Raw genomic sequence first — 24,566 nt, forward strand, 5'->3', positions numbered from 1 at the left:
GGGACTTTTTAGGAATTTGGTGAGATTCTGTAGAGAACTGACGAATTATCAGGGATTTTTCATATATTCTGTGGGAATTTGTGGAGATTCTGTGGGATTTTTCTGGAATTTTGGTTATGTTTTGAGAAGATTTAGGGAATTTTGTGGGACTTTTCTGGGATTTTGTTGGGTATTGAGGACATTTTGTGGGATGTTTCGGGAATTTGGTGGGGCTTTTCAGGAATTTTGTGGTATTTTGAAAAGATTTAGGGAATTTTGTGGTGTTTTTTCTTGAATTTTGTGGGAAACTGTGCTGATTTTATGGGGCGTTTCTGGAATTTGGTTGAGTTTTCAGAAGATTTAGGGATTTTTGTGGGATTTCCGTGGCATGTTCTGGGAATTGGTGGAGATTTTGTGGGACATTCCTGTGAATTGGTAGGGTTTTGAAATGATTGAGGGAGTTTTGTGGGACTTCTCTGGAATTTTGTGTGTTTTTTCTGGAATTGTGTGGGATTCTGAGGAGACTTGAAGAATTTTGAGGAATTTTTCTTAGATTTTGTGGAAACTTGTGGAGGTTTTGTGGGATTTTTGTGTGATTTTGTGGGATATTGAGGCGATTTAGGGATCTTGAGGGATTTCTCATGTATTTTGTGGGAATTTGTGGAGATTTGGTGGGATATTTTTCTAGAATTTGGTCGTGTTTTGAGAAGATTTAGGGAATTTTGTGGGATTTTTCCTGGAATTTTGTTGGATATTAGGGAGAATTTGTGGGATGTTTGTGGAACTTTGAGGGACTTTTCTGGAATTTGGTGAGATTCTGTAGAGAACTGACGAATTATCAGGGATTTTTCATGTATTCTCTGGGAATTTGTGGAAATTTGGTGGGATTTTTCTGGAATTTGGCCGTGTTTTGAGAAGATTTAGAGAATTTTGTGGGATTTTTCTTGAATTTTGTTGGATATTGAGGAGATTTTGTGGGATGTTTGTGGAACTTTGAGGGACTTTTCTGGAATTTGGTGAGATTCTGTAGAGAACTGACGAATTATCAGGGATTTTTCATGTATTCTGTGGGAATTTGTGGAGATTCGGTGGGATTTTTCTGGAATTTTGGTTGTGTTTTGAGAAAATTTAGGGAATTTTGTGGGATTTTTCTGGGATTTTGTTGGGTATTGGGGACATCTTGTGGGATGTTGCTGGAATTTGGTGGGGCTTTTCAAGAATTTTGTGGTATTTTGAAAAGATTTAGGGAATTTTGTGGTGTTTTTTCTTGAATTTTGTGGGAAACTGTGCTGATTTTATGGGGCGTTTCTGGAATTTGGTCGAGTTTTCAGAAGATTTAGGGATTTTTGTGGGATTTTTGTGGGATGTTCTGGGAATTGGTGGAGATTTTGTGGGACATTCCTGTGAATTGGTAGGGTTTTGAAATGATTTAGGGAGTTTTGTGGGACTTCTCTGGAATTTTGTGGGGTTTTTCTGGAATTGTGTGGGATTCTGAGGAGACTTGAAGAATTTTGAGGAATTTGATTTAGATTTCTGTGGGAATTTGTGGAGATTCTGTGGGATTTTTCTGGAATTTGGTGGGCCTTTTCACGAGCTTTGTGTGGTTTTGAGAAGACTTGAAGAATTTTGAGGAATTTTTCTTAGATTTTGTGGAAACTTGTGGAGGTTTTGTGGGATTTTTGTGTGATTTTGTGGGATATTGAGGCGATTTAGGGATCTTGAGGCATTTCTCATGTATTTTGTGGGAATTTGTGGAGATTTGGTGGGATATTTTTCTAGAATTTGGTCGTGTTTTGAGAAGATTTAGGAAATTTTGTGGGATTTTTCCTGGAATTTTGTTGGATATTAGGGAGATTTTGTGGGATGTTTGTGGAACTTTGAGGGACTTTTTAGGAATTTGGTGAGATTCTGTAGAGAACTGACGAATTATCAGGGATTTTTCATGTATTCTGTGGGAATTTGTGGAGATTCTGTGGGATTTTTCTGGAATTTGGTAGAGTTTTGAGAAGATTTAGGGAATTTTGTGGGACTTTTCTGGGATTTTGTTGGATATTGAGGACATTTTGTGGGATGTTTCGGGAATTTGGTGGGGCTTTTCAAGAATTTTGTGGTATTTTGAAAAGATTTAGGGAATTTTGTGGTGTTTTTTCTTGAATTTTGTGGGAAACTGTGCTGATTTTATGGGGCGTTTCTGGAATTTGGTCGAGTTTTCAGAAGATTTAGGGATTTTTGTGGGATTTTTGTGGGATGTTCTGGGAATTGGTGGAGATTTTGTGGGACATTCCTGTGAATTGGTAGGGTTTTGAAATGATTTAGGGAGTTTTGTGAGACTTCTCTGGAATTTTGTGGGGTTTTTCTGGAATTGTGTGGGATTCTGAGGAGACTTGAAGAATTTTGAGGAATTTTTCTTAGATTTTGTGGAAACATGTGGAGGTTTTGGGTGATTTTTGTGTGATTTTGTGGGATATTGAGGAGATTTAGGGATCTTGAGGGATTTCTCATGTATTTTGTGGGAATTTGTGGAGATTTGGTGGGATAATTTTCTAGAATTTGGTCGTGTTTTGAGAAGATTTAGGGAATTTTGTGGTGTTTTTTCTTGAATTTTGTGGGAAACTGTGCTGATTTTATGGGGCGTTTCTGGAATTTGGTCTAAAGCAAGAGAAAAAACCCCAAACAAACACAACCTTTCAGGCAGAGAAAAGATGTGGTTGCTCTTGAAGAAAGCATTTCATTCTGCCTGGAGAAGAACCTGTTGGGAAAAATATTAGCTTTTAGCAAAATGGCACTGTGCTGTTGCACTTGTTCTAGCACTGGGAGAAAGAACAGGCCCGTCTGTAAGGCTCCTGCAGCTCACCCTGGCTGAGGGTCATTGACCACTGAGCACTGCAGGCATCACTGGCAACAACGATGGTGGAAAATGGGGAGGGAGCAGGATAAATAAATGTTTGCCATTGCCTTAGCCAAAAAAACCCCAGACATCAAAAGCAACCCACCCTCAAAACAAAGCTATGAAAATAGTTTGCCTCTGAATTTAAAGAACTTCAATTAACTCTATGATGTCTGCTTTTGGTTCAGCATTCATCAATCTGAATTTGAATATGCACAGGGTAATGAAAGGTAACTGAGGCTTAAAAATCATGTCTATTGACTTGTGCATAGCCTATACTGAAGCACATTAAAAAGCAGCGTTTTGCTTGAAATCTGCACGGTATTAACTTCATTCAGTCTTACACTCACTAGGTAATTAAATACATGAAGAAATAGATTTTTATTTTTTTTATTAAGAATGCATTATTAATTAGGAAGGCATGGCTTTAGCAGAGTCTGCTGATACCAACATTACTCAGCTAAGTTCAAAGTATGAACACAAGAACTTGATGACAGAAGCAATGTTCATCAGAGCCTCAACAAGAAAGTTGCAGTTCCAAGTTTTTCAGATGTCCTACACTTGCTAAGGCACCTCCAGAAAGAGGAGTCAACTGAAAATAGCACAGGAAATTTGAAACCCATTTCTATATTTTTCTTTTTTTTCCTGAACTTTCTTGTGGGCAACAGAAAACTCCCAATATGTGGAATGCAATGTAGTTTTTATGCCAGAGTCATGAGTCATCCCCTCAGTTTCAACCTGATCCAATGCTCACTTGAATCTTGGAAAGGCTCAAATCAGCAAGATGAAATTAAAATTGTATTCATGAAAGGAGCTCTTTACTCTCCATTCCCCTCCCTCCCCCAAATACATCAGCACCAAGTGAGAAAGGCTCGATTTGAAAGATAATTATTACACAATTAAACTTGGACATAGCTAGTTTGCTACAAGTTCCAGCAGACAGACAAACAAGAGCAGAATCAGAGGTTATCAACCTCAATAGAAATTCCAGCTCATGCTTTCCCCAAAAGCCTCATTTAATTTATCCAGGATTAAAAAATAAAAGAGAAATGAAAAAAAAATCACATAAAAGCATTTCACATAGTATATAGTGAAATACTATCATTTCCACCTGAAATATTCATCATCATTATTATGTTTTTCCATACTAAATTACAAAGTCTCCTGCACCCATCTTCCCAATATCTCATTCTAAGTGCTTGCTTCTTTAATCCCTTAGGAAGCAAAAGGAGCCTCAGGTGTCTCTGGATCAACAGAAACTAAACAACACAGCTTGACAAAGTATATCAAATTGTCAATCAACTCAATAAAGAACTCCCACTCCAGAGATAGCTATCACCAGCTGATGAATTTGGCTAGGGCAGGTTTAGTGAAGAAAAACTAGGTCTTTATTACCAAATCAGTTAGGAGTTGTTCTACCGTACTGCCCGTAGGATGGGAGTACAAACACCATATTCTTCACAGCCTCATCCACAAAGAATTCCACCTTCAAATTAAGGCTGCTTTGGAGTTGGACCAAACCAATGAAAACTCACTCATCAAACACAGTGATGGCAGCATGCTCAGTCTTTGCAATACAAAACTGGCAACTAACAGCACATTCCTGATCACATCTCCAAGGCTGAGTGTACAGAACTGCAGTGGTGGCCAGGCCCTCGCTGACTGCCAAACCTCCAGCCATCATCCCTTCCTCTCACAGCGACAGGGCAGAAAATAACAACAGCAGAAACTAGAAAGCTTAAGCTAAAACCACAAAGGTCATTGATGAAACAGACTGGAGTGCTTTAGAAACTAGCACGCAGATTTAGCTGAAAACAAATCTTATTGATCACCAATTACAATGAATACTTAATTCTATCATTCTGCATTATTATTAGACAGTCAGAGACAGCCAAGCTGACCTCAAGCATGCTGAAGCATCGGGGCCAAGCAGTGCACATCTTCCCAGGAGCTGATTTACCCATCGTTCTCAAGTGAATTCACCTGCACACAGCCCCACCGTACAACTGCTAGGCTGCAAAATAAAAAAATAGCTCTGCTTAAGAGTCAAACCCCAGGACATAGACCATATGAAAGGAAGAATGAAACCTGCAGCATTTGGTTGACCTTCAATGCCCTGAGAAGATGACAAATTTCCCAAGATGAACAAGTGCCCAAAATACAAAGCAAAGGACTGACTTTTAGGGATCAAATGTTAAATAGGCCTGCGAAATTGGAGTTGTTAGGTTGCACATGAAAGAAGGGAAAAAAGAAAAAACCACCCCAACCCTCAACTGCAATTTTACATCCCTCTTGGAAAATTTGCTTTAATAAGAGAGAGGAATGGATACAATCTTCCCCTCACCTGGAGATTTTAATCAATTCAAGCCATTTCAAATCTGGCAAGAAAGCCCTACCACAGTCCCCATCAAACAACATTGCCTTTCATTTTTGCTTCTCATGACTACTTCAGAGCAGTCTAAATAACAGCAAAGAAGGAAATTCAAGTTGCAATTCAAACACTAAGCTCTGGAATCCCACATTGCCTTCAAACACCTGCATGAAACACTAACTTCATGCTCTATGCTCCCTGCTTTCTTCTAGTTTACTGCACAGTGCATTATTTACATAAAACAGAATTTCTTCTGTGGGAAAGGCTTGCATGGTACTTCAAAGCCTGAATAAATCAGGGACTGCAGCTTGAACTAACAAAAAAATCATCCAAAAAATTCCTTTCAATATCTGCATTGTATTGCCTTATCATGCTACCTGTCTAGCTGAGTTATTCAGGTATCCACACCAGAAATGACAGACAATGTCTCTCTATGATGATGTGATGTTACTTCAAATGAAAAAAAACAATAAATAAAAATCACAGATTAATTTCCCATACAAATGATGACTCACTACTCCCAAATCCTTCCTTATAGCAGGATGCTCACTTCAGTCTGGAAGTCTTCATGTTGCAGCCTGCAGGAATCAGCTTATTTCCTGTCAAGGGCTGGAAAGCCTTACAGGAACTGGTTTTGGTTGAAGAACTTCTCCAAGGTGCTTACCTGTGGGACTTATCCAGGTAAGGGATGTTAGCTCCCTCTTCTTTGAGGTTCAGTGTCCAACCACTCCTACTGCTGGTAAGAAGAACAGAAGAAACATCTGCCCATAGCAAGGACTGCACTGGTGGGCAAAGTCCAAATTCCATCCTTCAGGGAAAAAGAAACAAAGACTGAGGAATTCATGTCTGTTCAAAATTTCATCCTTGACTACTGAAAGCATTGGAAGCACATGTGTATGTTTAAAAATGGAATTGTCCTCATTTAAGAATAAAAATAATTTCATCCCATCACCATTTTTCTTGGTCCAATCCTGAACTGCAGATCCAAACAGCTGAGAAAGCATGGAATAGTCTGCTGGACAGCATTAAAATGAGCAACTCCTGTATCTTCCTAAGATAAGAACACAAATCACAAAGAAAGGCACTCTGAGAAAAAATTTCTTAGAGGAAGACCTCAATTATTTTCCAGCAAGGCAGGTAATATGCATTTGGCTATTTGTTAGAAAAAAAAACAAAAAACAAACCTGTTTTTATACAAGATTTTACTCATATATTAACTATCACATATTTTGCAAAACAAAAAGAGACCACAGCAAAGTAAAATCCCAATTTTTTCCTATATTTAAGCTGTGATAGTATGTCTGAAATGGGAATCCAGAGCCTCACCAGATTAATATCACCACTTGGACCAGAGAATTTGCCATATCCACTTCTTCTGGTTTCGTTCAGTTGGAGCTTCTGTTTGTACAGTGATGATGGCTCTTGAACATTCTGGGATTTAAAGTAGTCCCTGAAGAGATGGCTGACAAAAATATGATGTTACTTTCAAGATGCTTTTTAATTATTTCTACCCTCATCCAGAACCTGCAAACATCTGATCTCCTTCACTATGCTCCAAGCTCATTAAAACTGGAACGCTAAATAAGAATATTCAAAATATTTTGTTTTGCATTGCTAAAGGCACCACTGCAGGTACTTGACTCATCCTTCAGACTGTAAATAAATAAATGAAGTCTAGGACAGGTCAAATAAAGACACTATGTTTTCTGTGTTTTGTTGGGGTTGGTTTTAGAAGACTTAGGAGATTTGAAACAGATCTTTTATTAAGGAATTGTTCCTAAGGGACTTGACTTACAGAAATTAATTTATACTTGGCAGTGCATTTGATTGATTGCAGTTCCTTTTTTTCAAATACAAACCAGCATTTTCACTACCAGGTGTGGTGGTTGGAAATGTTGGGACTGTAGAACACTGCAAGGCTAATTTCTCCTCCAGTCTCCATCATTTTTATGTAGCTCAGCATTTTCTCATCCTTACTGAGATCTGCTGCAAATTTAAAATACCCTAACAGGGCTGAGAGAGTATTGCAACAGTGTTTATCTAGTGTATCATTACAGTTCTTGTTACCCTAATTCCACAGTTCTGAGCAACAACTCTCATTTTATGGGCAGGTAATTGAGCTCTATGATACATGAATTGATTTGCAGGGGAAATACATTAAAACCTGGCTGGAAAAGAAAATTATTCAGGATCTTCACTCTGATTGCCTTTTACAGCTACCACTCTAGGACCACTGAAAGAGCTTACTTTAGCTCATGTCAATGAAGCTACAATTCAGTGTTTGTCCAAAAAATGTTCACATTCTAAAATGAAGGTTACTGTGGTTTCCTGAGTTATAAAGGCAGAATTAAAGATTACTGCAGATTCTTAGATCAGGACCACTTCCCAGCTCAAGAACTATTTAGTGGGAAGAGCCAAGGCAAAAGGCAGCATTCAAGCAAGTGTTGCTGATCAAGTGAGTTATGGGTTCTACATGAAAATGTTAGCAAGGGTGATCCAGTCAGATCTCATGTCTGCCTGTGGTTCAGCACTGCAGCTGCTAACACCCAGAGCACCAGATCCAATCACTCCTGAGGAGCAGGTTTGTTCAAGCAGGCACTGTTGTTTCAGGACCAGTGAAAGACAGGACAGAGACAAAATTGATAGTACTCCCTCAGTGCAAACAGAACTTGCCCTGCGACAAATTTGCTCCTCTCTGGCCCTACTTTTAACATCCCTGCTCTCAAATTCCTGTTTTTAGCAGCTTCTCATAAAAGGCATTCTTACTCAGAGAAGTGAATGTTAGAAGTGTTCATTTGAATGAAGCAAACAATTAAGCAACATCTTCCCTAAAGTGATTTTGTAAAAGTTATGGTTTAGTTTTCTTCCTAATTGCTTGGAAAAATCGGATTGGCGCAGGAAATGGGAAGGGTTGGCTAAAAGGAGTCAGCTGATGGGAAGCAGCCAGTAACTCCTGCTGCTGCTGACCTGCTGCAACTCCCAGGTTAAGAGGACAAGTGCCTCATTTGTAATCAAGTCTATATAAAACACAAAAGAGGCAGAAGGACAAACCTGGTTCATAAAGGCAGCAGTCTGTGACCAAAAGCAGCAGAGTCAGCAGCCAGTGTTTCACTCCTGATGAGAGCCCACTTGCAAAAGTTCCACTTGAGTACCTGCTGCAGAGCAGAGGCTGTTCTTCATTGATGTGTCAAACCATGACAGCCATACTTCTGTTGCTATTCAAAGAACAGGGATAAACTCCGGGGTTTGTTAGGTTTTAAATAGTTTCCAATTTCAGGCCTAATAGAAGGCAAAATGGAAAATATCACATGTAATAGGACTTAAAAATAGAAATACGGAAGAACACAATGTTATACTCATGTTACCTATTACTTTTTTCAGCTGAGCAAAGTCTTCACAAACACTATAAATACATATCTTTTTCCCCCAATGAAAATAATAATAAAAAAATCTGTCTTGTAACCTGAAAGAAAAGAGATAAAACCAAAGCAAACCTGATTCTTGTAAACAGAAAATGTTGCTTAAAAATTGAGTTTGGGGAGCATAAATATTTAATTGCCTTGAGCATGTCTTAGGAATTCACATTTACTCAAAATAGTGTCAAGAGCAAACAAAACTGCAAAACAATCTCTTTTAGTAGGAAATACCTTGTGAGAATCAAGTGTTTTCTTATCATCTTTCACTGTTTCACTTGATGTCTGAATCTTCTAACTCCAACTCCTAGAACAGCATCAGTGGGGGAGAGAGACAATGAACACTCCTTCTGTTATTTGACTGACTGCAAGGTTTTGACATGTAGAGTATTAATAAAAATAATTTATTCTCACAGGGTTTTGTCAGAATAACAAGCTGGTAGCTTTAAATATGGTTAAGAAAATTTTATGTATGTTAGGAAAAAACAAACAAAAAGAAACATTTGCAGTAGTAGGACAAAACCATCATAAAAAAGGTATATAGCAGATATACATATTTATATTCATATATATATATCTCCAATTTCCCAAAGCATTGCTCTAAGAATTAGACAAAACTGGCTACAAAATTCAGATTTTTTAGGTTATTTATTGACTGTAAAGTGAATCCTGACTGACAATAAATATCACTGGGGAACATTAATTATTAAATATACATTGTCCAATCTTTAACAAATCAACTTTAGTAAGAACAGTTTTAAATCTAAAAATAAAAACAATTTCCAAGACACTTATTTTAAGTAATTGCACTAAGAAATAGTAAGACCTTATATATAGTTAAATGACTAGCAGCCAACTCACATCATCATAGTAAGAATAATATATATGTACTGCAATTTTAAGTGTTATGACTTCAAGAACTTGTAGTAATAACCAAGCATTACTTGCTAAATAACACAAAATTTGTCTGATTAAGTCTGTTTAAAAGAATATGCAATGGGAATAACTAAGAGCTGAAATTAATGGTGTTAGCTTGTAAAGACAGAAATTTACTTCTTACAAGTAGGAAAACATGCAATATATTCCTATACTTAACACATGTTCGTAGTACAGACATTCCTGTTAATAAATTTCAGGTTAAAATTGACAAATGTGACATGTTCTACTATATGGAATTTCTTCAAGTGGCTGTTGTTCCATCGGACAACACAAACTAAAAAATGTCCTGCCTCTCAGAAATATTATTCTGTTTCTACTCTTTACTTTATTTTTTTATTTTTTTTTTTCACTTTTAGAAAAACACAGATTTTTTTTTTTTTAGTATTAGAAAAATATAGGACAAAAACAAGGCTTAAGTTTTAGATAGGGAAGAGAGAATAAGGAGATGCTTTATAAGCTGAAATATTTTTCTCTTAAAGCTATGGAGATGGACAACCATGTTCTGAAAAAAACTCCTTTAATTCATGACAGAGTATATTGGGAAGCATGGAGTGTTCAAAGTGTGGATTTTGAGTAAAAAGTAGAGTAATTGTGATACAGTGAGGCGCTGGAACAGAGTGGAGTGAAGATTTGAGGCCTTGAGGGCAATGAGAAAACTGTTTTCCTGCGAAGCTCACAGAGACAGATGAAGAGGACTCATGGCCCATACACACCTCAGAGTGATGTGAAATGGGAGGAGTGAACTCATGGCAGATTTCCGGGCAGCTGGCATCAAACAAATAGAAAACTATAACAGAAATATTTTTCTTGTGAGAAACTCCATAGATTAGCAGAAGAAGATTTCTGTTTCTATACAAACACTGATAAAGAGACTCTAGCAAGAATTGGGACTGTTTTAAACACCAAAGTTCCAAAGTCTTTTGTCTCTATCTTGTCATGTGAACAAGGGAATGCTGGGTAGTGCGGGATAAAAGGGTTTTCTGAAAGTTTATTCTGGTGTTCTTATTCTTGTAGTTTTGTGAATAAACTTTCTTTATTCCTTTTAAGTTTTAAGCCTGTTTTGCTCTTGCTCTAATCCATATCTCACAGCAAGAAATAAGTAAGTTTTCTAGTATTTTTTCAGTTACTGCTTTAAAACCACGACAACTGTGTTTTCACCATCACGTCAGATCAGCTCTTGGACTCACAGCTCACCGCAGACCTCGAAACAGGAGGCAAAGATCTGCACCACTTGGCCTTTCAGAACTTCTCACCCATCTATGACCTTTCTGGGGCCAGCTTCACAAAATGAGGGGGAAGCCATTCCAAAGAACACGACCAAGGAAATCACACAGCACTCGGGATTTGTTCCAGGCATCAAATTTTTAATGGATGATGTGAAGTAACACCGAAGCAATTCCTGTCCACAGAAAAAAAGATTTCAAATGGTTTTGTCTCAAGGACAATCACTGGAGGTTGAAAGTTTCTGGGGCTGAAAGTTACATGAGGTCCTCAACACTGAGCAATCAATATCCCCAGAGTCTAAACTGTGAAATTACTACCTGGGCAAGGAGAACATTTTCAGGATTTGCAACTCATCTCAAAGCCTCAGTAGAACTCAACCAGCAGAATTCCCCTGAGATGGCACTGTGCTCTGGAAGCCCTCAAATACTCACTAAAACAGACTTGACTTTCACTAGGACAGCTGCTCATGAAAATCTGGGGTAAAACCTATGGGAAGTGGCCATGTGCACGCATATTCCTTCTTCCCACAGCAGGCACAATCAAATCCTCCTTTGAATGGCCTCCAAGTTGAGCAGCACTCATTGGCACAGCCTCTTCTCCCACAGACAGGCCAGCGAGCAACACGGCAGCGCCAGCCAGGTGGGCAAGGACAAGAGAGAGCAGATGCCAACAAGGCTTGGAAGCTGGGCCAAGGGAGGTTTACGCTGGCCATTGGGAAGAACTTGTGCCCAGCGTGGGCCATCAGATACTGCAATGGCCTGACAGGGGCTGCTGGAGTCATCATTGTGGCACGGGTGCAAGGCAAGCCAGGCCGCAGCGCTCGGGCCCCGCTCTGCTGGCCATGCTTGCCGCCATGGCTCCCAGCTTGGACTCAACATTCTCTCAGGGCTCTCTGCAGCCAGGGCGTTCTGTGCTTCTGTGACATCACAGCCTCTGGGGACGGCACGCTGGCTGGCAACTGTCCCCAGCTGTTGCTGCGCCCCAGTGCCCAGGCACAGCTGCTCGCAGAGAGACGCCCAGAGCCTCGGTGCTGCTGGCAGAGCACTATGGCTGCTCACGGCTCCTCCGCGCTGCTGCAGCTTTACGTGCTGCTGCTCTTGGCTCATCCCCTCGACCCTGTGAGCAAACCTGAGCGCAGCACGGATGCCTCTCCTCTGCTTCTGGAGGATTGTCATCTGGACGAGTCGGACCCTGAGCGCATCCGGTGGGCGGCCAGGACATTCCTGCTCATCGACCTGCTCATCATAGGAATGGCCATGGGATGGTCGCTCGGAAAAAGAATTCAGAGACGCTGGCGAGAGGTGAGGAGGGGGGTGGGGGGTCAGGCAGGCGGGATGGGGCAGACCTTGAGGGCCTCTTGGGCACCCTTTGGCCAATGCCCTGCGGCAGAAGGGGCCTGAGCTCCTGGCTGGGGAATGCGGCCCAGGGGCTGAGCTCCATGGACAGCACCAAGCAGAGGCGGCAGAGCTCTGCCTGCTGCAGCCTCTTCCCCGGGCCAGCCCAGCCCAACTGGGCCCGAGTCTCTGTCTCCCAGGCCAAAGGCAGCCCCACAGGTGCCGGCCCCACTCTGCCCCTCTGCCTCTTCCATGGGGATCCCTGTGCTTTGCCTTGCAGCGGAATCTCCAGAGCCCTTCGGGCCGTGCGGGGCCCCGCCGCCATCGAAGACAGGGCTGTCCCACGGAGCTGATGCAGCTGCTGATGGACAACCGCGACCTGATGCGGCTGCTCCTTCGCGACAGCCCTCAACCAACCACCAAGATGGCGGCAAAAGAGGGCAGTGACAGGAGACTCCGCACCTCCCCACAGCTCTGACCTCCAGCGTCGCGCTCCAGCTACAGAACCTTACGGGGAACGGGTGACCAGTGCCCAGCCCAGGCACTGCGACGTTCCCCACCTTACAAGTTAGCCACACCCCTGTTGTTGTTCGATTCCCCACCACGTTTCCCCCAAGAAGTTGACCTTTCCCTTAGTGTTCAGTTCTAAACAGTTGAAGCATTGAAGTTTCTTAGCCTTAAGATTCTTACCCCATAGTCTTCTAGTAACGTTGGATTGTAGATTTTAGAAGTAGTCAAGTGAATAAAGTTCACGTTTTCTACACGTTGCTGTGTCATTTTCTTGAGGTTGCACCTGAGACCTGGGGACTCCTTGAGAGATGGCTTTGCATGGCAGCTCCAGACTGCCTGCAATGGAGAGCCCCAGTGCCCCAGCAGGCTTTGCAAGAGCACGGAGGGCAGCGGGAAAGAAGAAGGTGGCCAATATTCACCTGCCTCCACCTTCCAAGGAAGCTTGCAGTCAAACCCTGTCTGCCCTTTAGGGGGGACCCTAAAGGCCCCGGCAGGCATCACCATGGCCCCAGGACGGGGGGCTTGCAGCACTCTGGGGCACCAGGAAAGGAGCAGGATCATCCCTGGAAAGCTGTCTGGAGACAAATCCAGAGACGTCTCCCCTGGCATCCAGGCAAGGGCTGAATACAGGCAGGCAATTAGATCCACAGGCTGCCTGGGCTATGGCACCAATCAGTCCTGCTTCATAGATTTCGGGGGGCGGGGTTATACATATATATATATATATATATATATATATATATACACGCATATATGTATATATGTATCTACATCTGTATTTAGTTCTTTGTATTTATCCTGTTGACCCTCAAATAGGATTAGATTTCATTTTCCTACAAAACAAAACATCCGTTTTTTGATTTTTAGGAATCAACCATCTGTGCTCCCACTTTAAATCACTTCTCTCAAACTCATTCTGCATCTTGCTCCTTTCCAGCACCATCAAATACCTCTGTTAAAATACAGAGCATCAGTGGAAGGACGACAATCTTGTTACTTGCTGAAGAAAGTTAACTTGGATGACATACCTGCTTTTAAAAATCCAAGAGGAACAAAACCTACACATCAGCTTTAGAATTTCAAAAGCTGCTTCCTCAACTCTTCCACACCACTTTACTCTTTGGGGACATTCAGCAGCAATACCAAACAAGCACAGAAAAGAAATGGAAGAAGAAATGCAGATAGTCAGCAGCTGACCACCTACCAAAATACATTTTAAATGCAGCTCCAAGTTCTCCAAGAGCAAGTTTGAAGTGTAAATGGAGACACTCACACAAAATTACTACCAGGTGGTACTTTTGGCATTTCCTTGGGCTTTCCTCTTCATTTTTTTTTTATCTCTCACCTAAGGCAAGAGAAAAAACCCCAAACAAACACAACCTTTCAGGCAGAGAAAAGATGTGGTTGCTCTTGAAGAAAGCATTTCATTCTGCCTGGAGAAGAAGCTGCTGGGAAAAATATTAGCTTTTAGCAAAATGGCACTGTGCTGTTGCACTTGTTCTAGCACTGGGAGAAAGAACAGGCCCGTCTGTAAGGCTCCTGCAGCTCACCCTGGCTGAGGGTCATTGACCACTGAGCACTGCAGGCATCACTGGCAACAACGATGGTGGAAAATGGGGAGGGAGCAGGATAAATAAATGTTTGCCATTGCCTTAGCCAAAAAAACCCCAGACATCAAAAGCAACCCACCCTCAAAACAAAGCTATGAAAATAGTTTGCCTCTGAATTTAAAGAACTTCAATTAACTCTATGATGTCTGCTTTTGGTTCAGCATTCATCAATCTGAATTTGAATATGCACAGGGTAATGAAAGGTAACTGAAGCTTAAAAATCATGTCTATTGACTTGTGCATAGCCTATACTGAAGCACATTAAAAAGCAGCGTTTTGCTTGAAATCTGCACGGTATTAACTTCATTCAGTCTTACACTCACTAGGTAATTAAATACATGAAGAAATAGATTTTTTTTTTTTTTATTAAGAATGCATTATTAATTAGGAAGGCATGGCTTTAGTAGAGTCTGCTGATACCAACATTACTCAGCTAAGTTCAAAGTATGAACACAAGAACTTGATGACAGAAGCAATGTTCATCAGAGCCTCAACAAGAAAGTTGCAGTTCCAAGTTTTTCAGATGTCCTACACTTGCTAAGGCATCTCCAGAAAGAGGAGTCAACTGAAAATAGCACAGGAAATTTGAAACCCATTTCTCTTTTTGTCTTTTTTTCCTGAACTTTCTTGTGGGCAACAGAAAACTCCTAATATGTGGAATGCAATGTAGTTTTTATGCCAGAGTCATGAGTCATCCCCTCAGTTCCAACCTGATCCAATGCTCACTTGAATCTTGGAAAGGCTCAAATCAGCAAGATGAAATTTCAATTGTATTCATGAAAGGAGCTCTTTACTCTCCATTCCCCTCCCTCCCCCAAATACATCAGCACCAAGTGAGAAAGGCTCAATTTGAAAAATAATTATTACACAATTAAACTTGGACATAGCTAGTTTGCTACAAGTTCCAGCAGACAGACAAACGAGAGCAGAATCAGAGGTTATCAACCTCAATAGAAATTCCAGCTCATGCTTTCCCCAAAAGCCTCATTTAATTTATCCAGGATTAAAAAATAAAAGAGAAATGAAAAAAACCACATAAAAGCATTTCACATAGTATATAGTGAAATGCTATCGTTTCCACCTGAAATATTCATCATCATTATTATGTTTTTCCATACTAAATTACAAAGTCTCCTGCACCCATCTTCCCAATATCTCATTCTAAGTGCTTGCTACTTTAATCCCTTAGGAAGCAAAAGGAGCCTCAGGTGTCTCTGGATCAACAGAAACTAAACAACACAGCTTGACAAAGTATATTAAATTGTCAATCAACTCAATAAAGGTTTTCCACTCCAGAGATAGCTATCACCAGCTGATGAATTTGGCTAGGGCAGGTTTAGTGAAGAAAAACTAGGTCTTTATTACCAAATCAGTTAGGAGTTGTTCTACCGTACTGCCCGTAGGATGGGAGTATAAACACCATATTCTTCACAGCCTCATCCACAAAGAATTCCACCTTCAAATTAAGGCTGCTTTGGAGTTGGACCAAACCAATGAAAACTCACTCATCAAACACAGTGATGGCAGCATGCTCAGTCTTTGCAATACAAAACTGGCAACTAACAGCACATTCCTGATCACATCTCCAAGGCTGAGTGTACAGAACTGCAGTGGTGGCCAGGCCCTCGCTGACTGCCAAACCTCCAGCCATCATCCCTTCCTCTCACAGCGACAGGGCAAAAAATAACAACAGCAGAAACTGGAAAGCTTAAGCTAAAATCACAAAGGTCATTGATGAAACAGACTGGAGTGCTTTAGAAACTAGCACGCAGACTTAGCTGAAAACAAATCTTATTGATCACCAATTACAATGAATACTTAATTCTGTTATTCTGCATTATTATTAGACAGTCAGAGGCAGCCAAGCTGACCTCAAGCATGCTGAAGCATCGGGGCCAGGCAGTGCACATCTTCCCAGGAGCTGATTTACCCATCGTTCTCAAGTCAATTCACCTGCACACAGCCCCACCGTACAACTGCTAGGCTGCAAAATAAAAAAATAGCTCTGCTTAAGAGTCAAACCCCAGGACATAGACCATATGAAAGGAAGAATGAAACCTGCAGCATTTGGTTGACCTTCAATGCCCTGAGAAGATGACAAATTCCCCAAGATGAACAAGTGCCCAAAATACAAAGCAAAGGACTGACTTTTAGGGATCAAATGTTAAATAGGCCTGCGAAATTGGAGTTGTTAGGTTGCACATGAAAGAAGGGAAAAAAGAAAAAACCACCCCAACCCTCAACTGCAATTTTACATCCCTCTTGGAAAATTTGCTTTAATAAGAGAGAGGAATGGATACAACCTTCCCCTCACCTGGAGATTTTAATCAATTCAAGCCATTTCAAATCTGGCAAGAAAGCCCTACCACAGTCCCCATCAAACAACATTGCCTTTCATTTTTGCTTCTCATGACTACTTCAGAGCAGTCTAAATAACAGCAAAGAAGGAAATTCAAGTTGCAATTCAAACACTAAGCTCTGGAATCCCATATTGCCTTCAAACAACTGCATGAAACACTAACTTCATGCTCTATGCTCTCCAATACATAGAAGCCATTTATTTGCATAGCCTTTGGCTGCTAAAGATGGAACCTGCATTTCTAGGAGCAGATGGGCCTGATTCTCACCTTCCCCCGACACACATGAGCAGTGTGGGCCCTGCCTTTCTGGGCACCTCACACTTACTTGATTCAAACTCTTGACTTTGCTCTCTGGAACACTGCCCTTCCTGAATCCAGCCCAAGCTACGAAGCAGCCACACACCTGCTGAAGTTGCCATTCTTGACATCTGCCTCTCCCCATCAGGATGCCTTGCAAAAACTATTAGGATCCAATGCTGCCCGTGTCTGCTGCAAGGAGGAGCTCTCTGGCTTTTTTACTCCTATCTTTAGAACATTCTCTTTCTAAGGTCATGACAGCTGGGGACAAATACAGAGCAACACCTTGAAGCATTAACAAACAGAAGCAACAGAAAACAGAAGCTGCTGCATTTCCTGTGGCCATTTGAGGGTGAAACTGCAAGTGTGAAAATATTGCAGTTCTGTCATTCAGGAAGAAGCACACGTTCCAAAGGAAATCCATTCAAAGCAGATTATACAGCATAGATTTGTTATCCATTTGAAGTTATTAACTGGAAGCCAAAGAAAGATTTCTTTGGTAGCCTCACAGGTTTATCTTCAGCATTTATAATGGAACAGTTACTCTGCTTTAAATTTAAGTGTTTCTTTCCCCCAACAGTCTCATCTACCTCCTCACCAAGCTGATACGGAATAGAGGAGCACAGATCGTGTGAGGAACAGATTTGGAATTACATAAATGGACTTACCATGTGGCTACAACTGATATTTCCAGCTCTGTGGCCTAAGAGCATCCATCCAATGTCCTGCCAGTCCAGCACTTCCTGATGGTATTTGAAGCCACTGCTTCCACACAAGTTAGAACAATGCACTTCTCCTTTGAGGTCATCTGGCTGCTCCAAGTGCAACAATGGAGCCACCAAGTTCCACTTGCAAGGTCAGCATTACAAATTTAAAACCTTCCTGTTACAAAAGGTAAAGGCTCTCCAATCCTGCTGGAAACAAGAGCTTTGAAGAAACCTAACTCTTCCAACTTCAGCTTGCTTCCAACTTGAACGGTATCAGCTTTTTTAGATAATAAAGGATTGTCTGTAGATTACTGTGGATTAAAATTAGAACTGCAGACCTGACTATTAGTCTCAAGTTTGCTGGTGTGAGGAAGGTGATGGTCCTTCTTATCCATCCCTGGAATCACCATCATGCACTGTCTTCACTATCTCCAAGAGGTATTTTTTTTTTCAACGTGGATAAACTATTTTAGGAAGTTTGGAACAGGGAGAATGGCTGCCTTCCATACAAATCAAACAGGTTCCATTTCCAAGTGATTACAATTGTATCAAAGTCTTCAGGCCCAAATAGGTGTAGCCTCTGTGAAATACAGAAGCCCTTATGAAAGGCTCACTCAGAAGGTGTGAATAGAATAAAAAAGAAATTCATTATAAAAAAATGAGGAAGGAAAAAGCCTTCATTCCCAGCACTGCAGAATTCCAGCCAAGTAAAATCTCACTCACTTTACAATGAAAGGAAAATATTTGAGTGGTGGTGTCAGGGAGAAGGCGAGGATATACAGTGCCAGGGAGGATTCTGCACTTAGAGATGCTGAGTATCCAGCCAAGAGACAGAAATTCAATTGCCAAGGCATTTGAATGAAGTCAATTAAGTCACATCACCTTTTCTATTTCAGTGTTTCCATCTGACAAGAAAGCAAAGGCGGGCAGCAGAAAGCAGGTGAGCTGCTGCACTCAGGGGTAGGGATCAAATGAACTATGCTGGTTCCATATGCACTATGGGAAAAGCAGGCAGAAGAGAGGAAGAGCTCTAAAATTAAGATGGAATTTTAACCTCTTCCTTCTCTGTTGACACTGACTGTAGGCATGTCTAACAGCTTTTCAGACAATTGTGTTTGATTTTGTTCCACAAACCTTACCTAGATCCACATTCATTAGCTGACTCTCTGCTGCCATCAAAATTGAGGGAAGGAACACCTTTTAGCCTTAGAAACACCTTAGAAACAGAGGAGATCAAACTAAACTCTGCAGCTCCAATGAGCGAAGGAATTATGTCCTATCCACCTTCATGAAGCCGCAAAGACCAAAATCTCTTGAGAGCGTGCCATTTCCTTTCAGCCTTGTGCACTGAGCCTTCAGCTCATCACGGATCAAAAGATGCTGCACTAAATTACAAGAAAAATGACTGCATTCTGTTTAGTTGCAATCCTGGTAGTCATAACAAATCTTGTGTGCATCAGATGGCCTCCAGAAAAATCACATGCAACAGCAACACCATCCTCAGATGCTCTCCCAGTACCTTACCTAATCATTGCTCCGTCACTGGACAAGACTTGTCCCCACCCTTCACACCTACAGCAACAAACCTACAAATCTTCCAAACATTTCTTCAATTCCACACCCCTCCGGAACATTCCCGCTTAAAACCGCACAGCTGCCCACGGGACAAAGGTCCAGTGTTACAAGCTGCTGCTCTCCCTCCACACAAGCCCCTTGCACATCTTGCACTGCTGCTCTGAAACTGCACAATTTGTCAGCAGCACCATTAGACTCAGAATTGGGAAACAATTCCTTCTGCTGGGTTAAGTTGGAAACAGTTCAGGCTACAGGAGTTCTTTATTATTCACCCTCATGGAATGCCCCTGCCCTTCAGAGCTCAAGCACTCCTGTGCAGAGCATCTCATGGAGCCAAAGAGAAAGGACTGCTGTCCCAAAAGAAGAGTCTGGGAGGAACTCCCAGTGTCCTTCATGCCTTGAGAAAGCTAAGGAGCAGTCACTGATGGCCTAAAGGGTACAAATTCAGTTCAGATGACAAATTTTCCAGGGTGATCCCCCTCCTCTTTATCTTCTAACACAACTACAAACAAACCAAATGATAGATTTCACAAGGAATAAGGGATGTTTAAAAGCAAATCTCTAAACTAAGCCTGGCATGCTCACCCAGGAGTTCAACACAGCAAGGCAGGCACTCTGCACTACCTAGTTCATGGCAAGAGATTTCTAAACTCTACCAAATGAAGTGAAGAAATGAAACAGAGAGCAATAGAACCGTATTTTAATTCATTTCAAGGCATGGAATAACACAGAATCTTTTCCATGAAACTAGGGCATTTTTCTCCCTTATCTAGTGCCCAAGTAAGATTAGAAATTGGGAAAAAAACCACTGAAACTGCAAATGCATTTTGCCCCCAGCTAGAAACAAAAGGTAATTATTTGAAAACTAGAAAAAACTCCAAGAGGAAACGTAAAACATTATGGAATATGTATTATTTTTATCACCCAGAATTCCCCATGTTAAAGGCACAGAGAAAACCATCATTCAGAAGTGGGAAAACAGAGGGACTGTACAAGTGAAATGGAGTTCTGACAAATGATGCTGTGTAGAATATGGGTTCCCAAACCAACAGAACAAAGGCACCCCGACAGCAGCAGCCTCAGAGATTGTACATTGCAGCTGAAGCACGGGGGTTTCTGTAGATTCACCTTGTAAACTGGCACACTTACTTGCCAAGGCTGCTGAACTTCTTTCACCTTAAACCACAAAACCTCCCAGTCCTTCCACAGCAATCACTCCATCAAATCAAGGCAGACCAAAACATGTTCTTTGCGCTGTTCACAATAAGATGAAGTTATGTGCCCAAGAGATACCATTTGAAGTCAGAAGGAACAAGCCAGCAGGTGTAGAAAACTGGTATTTGAAGAAGTGACAAAAAGACAGCAAACTGAAGCCCATGCTTAATACAAAACCCCATGATTAATAGAACACAAATGCAGATGGATATGATAAGCTTGCACTGTCGAAGCTAAAATCATTTCTAACAAAAATCACCACATTTCCAAGAATTCAGTACCACTTGTGGTGGCCACTCCTGATCTCTACATAATATGTCAGCAGTTCAATTGGCAAGAATCTCTTTATCTAGATCCAAGCAGGGAAGAAGTCAAGGTCCCAGTGATATGCAATTCTGTAGCTTCATTAGAAACCTTTCATCCTGCAATAGTTGAAATCCAAGCGAGAAAAGAACCTGTTTGGACACCAACTATCCTTAGTAGCAACGTTTTGCAGCACGCAATTTGAAAAGGTTAACCTGCCAGGCAATAATACAGACAAGAAAAATGAAAAGGAGGGCAAGGAGAATCATCTGCTGCTGAAACTGCTCTTCTACAAAAACAAAGTGATATGAAGATTCAGCCCGTGAAGAACACATTCCTCAACCAGGAGAGAAAAACACAATTCTTAAAAATCTCCTCTGTCGTTCTGATTGGGAACGGTGGGAAAGAACGACACGGACTCTCAAGGGAGTCACAACAGGAGAATCTTCTCTACTTTATTACTCTAGGCTTGTCTAATAGACAGATACGTGGAAAGTACAGAAAGGAAACTCTTATTGCTTAGTAAAGTGCTACATCACCATCATTGGTCAGCGGGGCTCACCACCCCCCTGACTTTCTCCTGCAAGGAAAACAAGAGGACAGACAAACAGCACCTGGCAGTTGTTTTCTGTCTCTGAGGATTGTTTTGAAATCCTCCTATGAATTCCCAGGCTAGCTTCTCGGGCAGGACTGATAGGCCATGGGGCCTGCAGTTTCTGCAGCTCTCTGCAGCCTGCTCCAAAGCTAGCATCCATACTCTCCACTACATAAGAAATAGAAAACTGACTACAAATCACGTGTTCACTACTTGTTGCTTGTTCACTACTCAGACATCAGAATTACTACCACAATACTAGAAGAACAATCCAAGAAACATATTCCAGGGATGCATTTTAATTCATTTGCTGCTGCCAGCCGTGCTGTGCTTTGCTTCTATCCATCCACCCTGCTGCAAAAAGGTTCAATTGTGTTTTCACCATCACTTCAAATCAGCTCTTGGACTCACAGCTCACCACAGACCTCGAAACAGGAGGCAAAGATCTGCACCACTTGACCCTTCAGAACTTCTCACCCATCTATGACCTTTCTGGGGCCAGCTTCAGAAAATGGGGGGGAAGCCATTCCAAGGAACACGACCAAGGAAATCACACAGCACTGGGGACTTGTTCCAGGCATCAAATTTTTAATGGATGATGTGAAGTAACACCGAAGCAATTCCTGTCCACAGAAAAAAAGATTTCAAATGGTTTTGTCTCAAGGACAATCACTGGAGGTTGAAAGTTTCTGGGGCTGAAAGTTACATGAGGTCCTCAACACTGAGCAATCAATATCCCCAGAGTCTAAACTGTGAAATTACTACCTGGGCAAGGAGAACATTTTCAGGATTTGCAACTCATCTCAAAGCCTCAGTAGAACTCAACCAGCAGAATTCCCCTGAGATGGCACTGTGCTCTGGAAGCCCTCAAATACTCACTAAAACAGACTTGACTTTCACTAGGACAGCTGCTCATGAAAATCTGGGGTAAAACCTATGGGAAGTGGCCATGTGCACGCATATTCCTTCTTCCCACAGCAGGCACAATCAAATCCTCCTTTGAATGGCCTCCAAGTTGAGCAGCACTCATTGGCACAGCCTCTTCTCCCACAGACAGGCCAGCGAGCAACACGGCAGCGCCAGCCAGGTGGGCAAGGACAAGAGAGAGCAGATGCCAACAAGGCTTGGAAGCTGGGCCAAGGGAGGTTTACGCTGGCCATTGGGAAGAACTTGTGCCCAGCGTGGGCCATCAGATACTGCAATGGCCTGACAGGGGCTGCTGGAGTCATCATTGTGGCACGGGTGCAAGGCAAGCCAGGCCGCAGCGCTCGGGCCCCGCTCTGCTGGCCATACTTGCCGCCATGGCTCCCAGCTTGGACTCAACATTCTCTCAGGGCTCTCTGCAGCCAGGGCGTTCTGTGCTTCTGTGACATCACAGCCTCTGGGGACGGCACGCTGGCTGGCAACTGTCCCCAGCTGTTGCTGCGCCCCAGAGCCCAGGCACAGCTGCTCGCAGAGAGACGCCCAGAGCCTCGGTGCTGCTGGCAGAGCACTATGGCTGCTCACGGCTCCTCCGCGCTGCTGCAGCTTTACGTGCTGCTGCTCTTGGCCCATCCCCTCGACCCTGTGAGCAAACCCGAGAGGAGCACGGGTGCCTCTCCTCTGGTTCCGGAGGATTTCGACCTGGAGGAGAAGGACTCTGCGCTCCTCTGGTGGGCGTCCAGGACACTCCTGCTCATTGACATGCTCCTCATAGGAATGGCCATGGGATGGGCCCTTGGAAGAAGATTTCAGAGACGCTGGGGAGAGGTGAGGCAGGGGGTGGGGGGTCAGGGGCAGGTGGGATGGGGCAGACCTTGAGGGCCTCTTGGGCACCCTTTGGCCAATGCCCTGCGGCAGAAGGGGCCTGAGCTCCTGGCTGGGGAATGTGGCCCAGGGGCTGAGCTCCATGGACAGCACCAAGCAGAGGCGGCAGAGCTCTGCCTGCTGCAGCCTCTTCCCCGGGCCAGCCCAGCCCAACTGGGCCCGAGTCTCTGTCTCCCAGGCCAAAGGCAGCCCCACAGGTGCCAGCCCCGCTCTGCCTCTCTGCCTCTTCCATGGGGATCCCTGTGCTTTGCCTTGCAGCGGAATCTCCAGAGCCCTTCGGGCCGTGCGGGGCCCCGCCGCCATCGAAGACTCGGCTGTCCCACCAAGTTGATGCAGCTGCTCAGGCAAAACCGTGACCTGATGCGGCTGCACCTTCGCTACAGCTCTCAGCCGAGGAGGCCAACCACCAAGACGGCGGCAAAAGAGGGCAGTGACAGGAGACTCCGCACCTCCCCACAGCTCTGACCTCCAGCGTCGCGCTCCATCTAAAGAACCTTACGGGGAACGGGTGACCAGTGCCCAGCCCAGGCACTGCGACGTTCCCCACCTTACAAGTTAGCCACACCCCTGTTGTTGTTCGATTCCCCACCACGTTTCCCCCAAGAAGTTGACCTTTCCCTTAGTGTTCAGTTCTAAACAGTTGAAGCATTGAAGTTTCTTAGCCTTAAGATTCTTACCCCATAGTCTTCTAGTAACGTTGGATTGTAGATTTTAGAAGTAGTCAAGTGAATAAAGTTCACGTTTTCTACACGTTGCTGTGTCATTTTCTTGAGGTTGCACCTGAGACCTGGGGACTCCTTGAGAGATGGCTTTGCATGGCAGCTCCAGACTGCCTGCAATGGAGAGCCCCAGTGCCCCAGCAGGCTTTGCAAGAGCACGGAGGGCAGCGGGAAAGAAGAAGGTGGCCAATATTCACCTGCCTCCACCTTCCAAGGAAGCTTGCAGTCAAACCCTGTCTGCCCTTTAGGGGGGACCCTAAAGGCCCCGGCAGGCATCACCATGGCCCCAGGACGGGGGGCTTGCGGCACTCTGGGGCACCAGGAAAGGAGCAGGATCATCCCTGGAAAGCTGTCTGGAGACAAATCCAGAGACGTCTCCCCTGGCATCCAGGCAAGGGCTGAATACAGGCAGGCAATTAGATCCACAGGCTGCCTGGGCTATGGCACCAATCAGTCCTGCTTCATAGATTTCGGGGGGCGGGGTTATACATATATATATATATATATATACGCATATATGTATATATGTATCTACATCTGTATTTAGTTCTTTGTATTTATCCTGTTGACCCTCAAATAGGATTAGATTTCATTTTCCTACAAAACAAAACATCCGTTTTTTGATTTTTAGGAATCAACCATCTGTGCTCCCACTTTAAATCACTTCTCTCAAACTCATTCTGCATCTTGCTCCTTTCCAGCACCATCAAATACCTCTGTTA

The 24,566-nt window shown here is 42.9% G+C and overlaps 3 protein-coding genes across 3 annotated transcripts; 2 read left to right on the forward strand and 1 right to left on the reverse strand.

The window, feature by feature from the left end:
• Positions 1-3,223: 3,223 nt before the first annotated feature.
• LOC147653714 (uncharacterized) lies at positions 3,224-8,392 on the reverse strand. Its single transcript, XM_086885289.1, has 5 exons — positions 8,289-8,392; positions 6,564-6,699; positions 6,190-6,288; positions 5,902-6,045; positions 3,224-4,880 (listed from the first exon to the last, which is right to left on the reverse strand). Exons 2-5 carry the CDS (start codon positions 6,599-6,601, stop codon positions 4,823-4,825), a joined length of 339 nt encoding a protein of 112 aa, XP_086741415.1. The 5' UTR covers positions 6,602-6,699; positions 8,289-8,392; the 3' UTR covers positions 3,224-4,822.
• A 3,413-nt stretch (positions 8,393-11,805) lies between these two features.
• LOC147653715 (uncharacterized) lies at positions 11,806-12,910 on the forward strand. The gene is made up of 2 exons (XM_086885287.1): positions 11,806-12,114; positions 12,428-12,910. The coding sequence occupies exons 1-2, from the start codon at positions 11,860-11,862 to the stop codon at positions 12,623-12,625; spliced, it is 453 nt and encodes a 150-aa protein (XP_086741413.1). The 5' UTR covers positions 11,806-11,859; the 3' UTR covers positions 12,626-12,910.
• A 5,685-nt stretch (positions 12,911-18,595) lies between these two features.
• Positions 18,596-23,875, forward strand: LOC147653716 (uncharacterized). The gene is made up of 2 exons (XM_086885286.1): positions 18,596-23,068; positions 23,384-23,875. Exons 1-2 carry the CDS (start codon positions 22,256-22,258, stop codon positions 23,588-23,590), a joined length of 1,020 nt encoding a protein of 339 aa, XP_086741412.1. The 5' UTR covers positions 18,596-22,255; the 3' UTR covers positions 23,591-23,875.
• The last annotated feature ends 691 nt before the right edge of the window (positions 23,876-24,566 follow it).

This window comes from Cyanistes caeruleus, chromosome 4 (assembly GCF_971803275.1).
Source record: "Cyanistes caeruleus chromosome 4, bCyaCae1.hap1.1, whole genome shotgun sequence".
NCBI lineage: Eukaryota > Metazoa > Chordata > Aves > Passeriformes > Paridae > Cyanistes > Cyanistes caeruleus.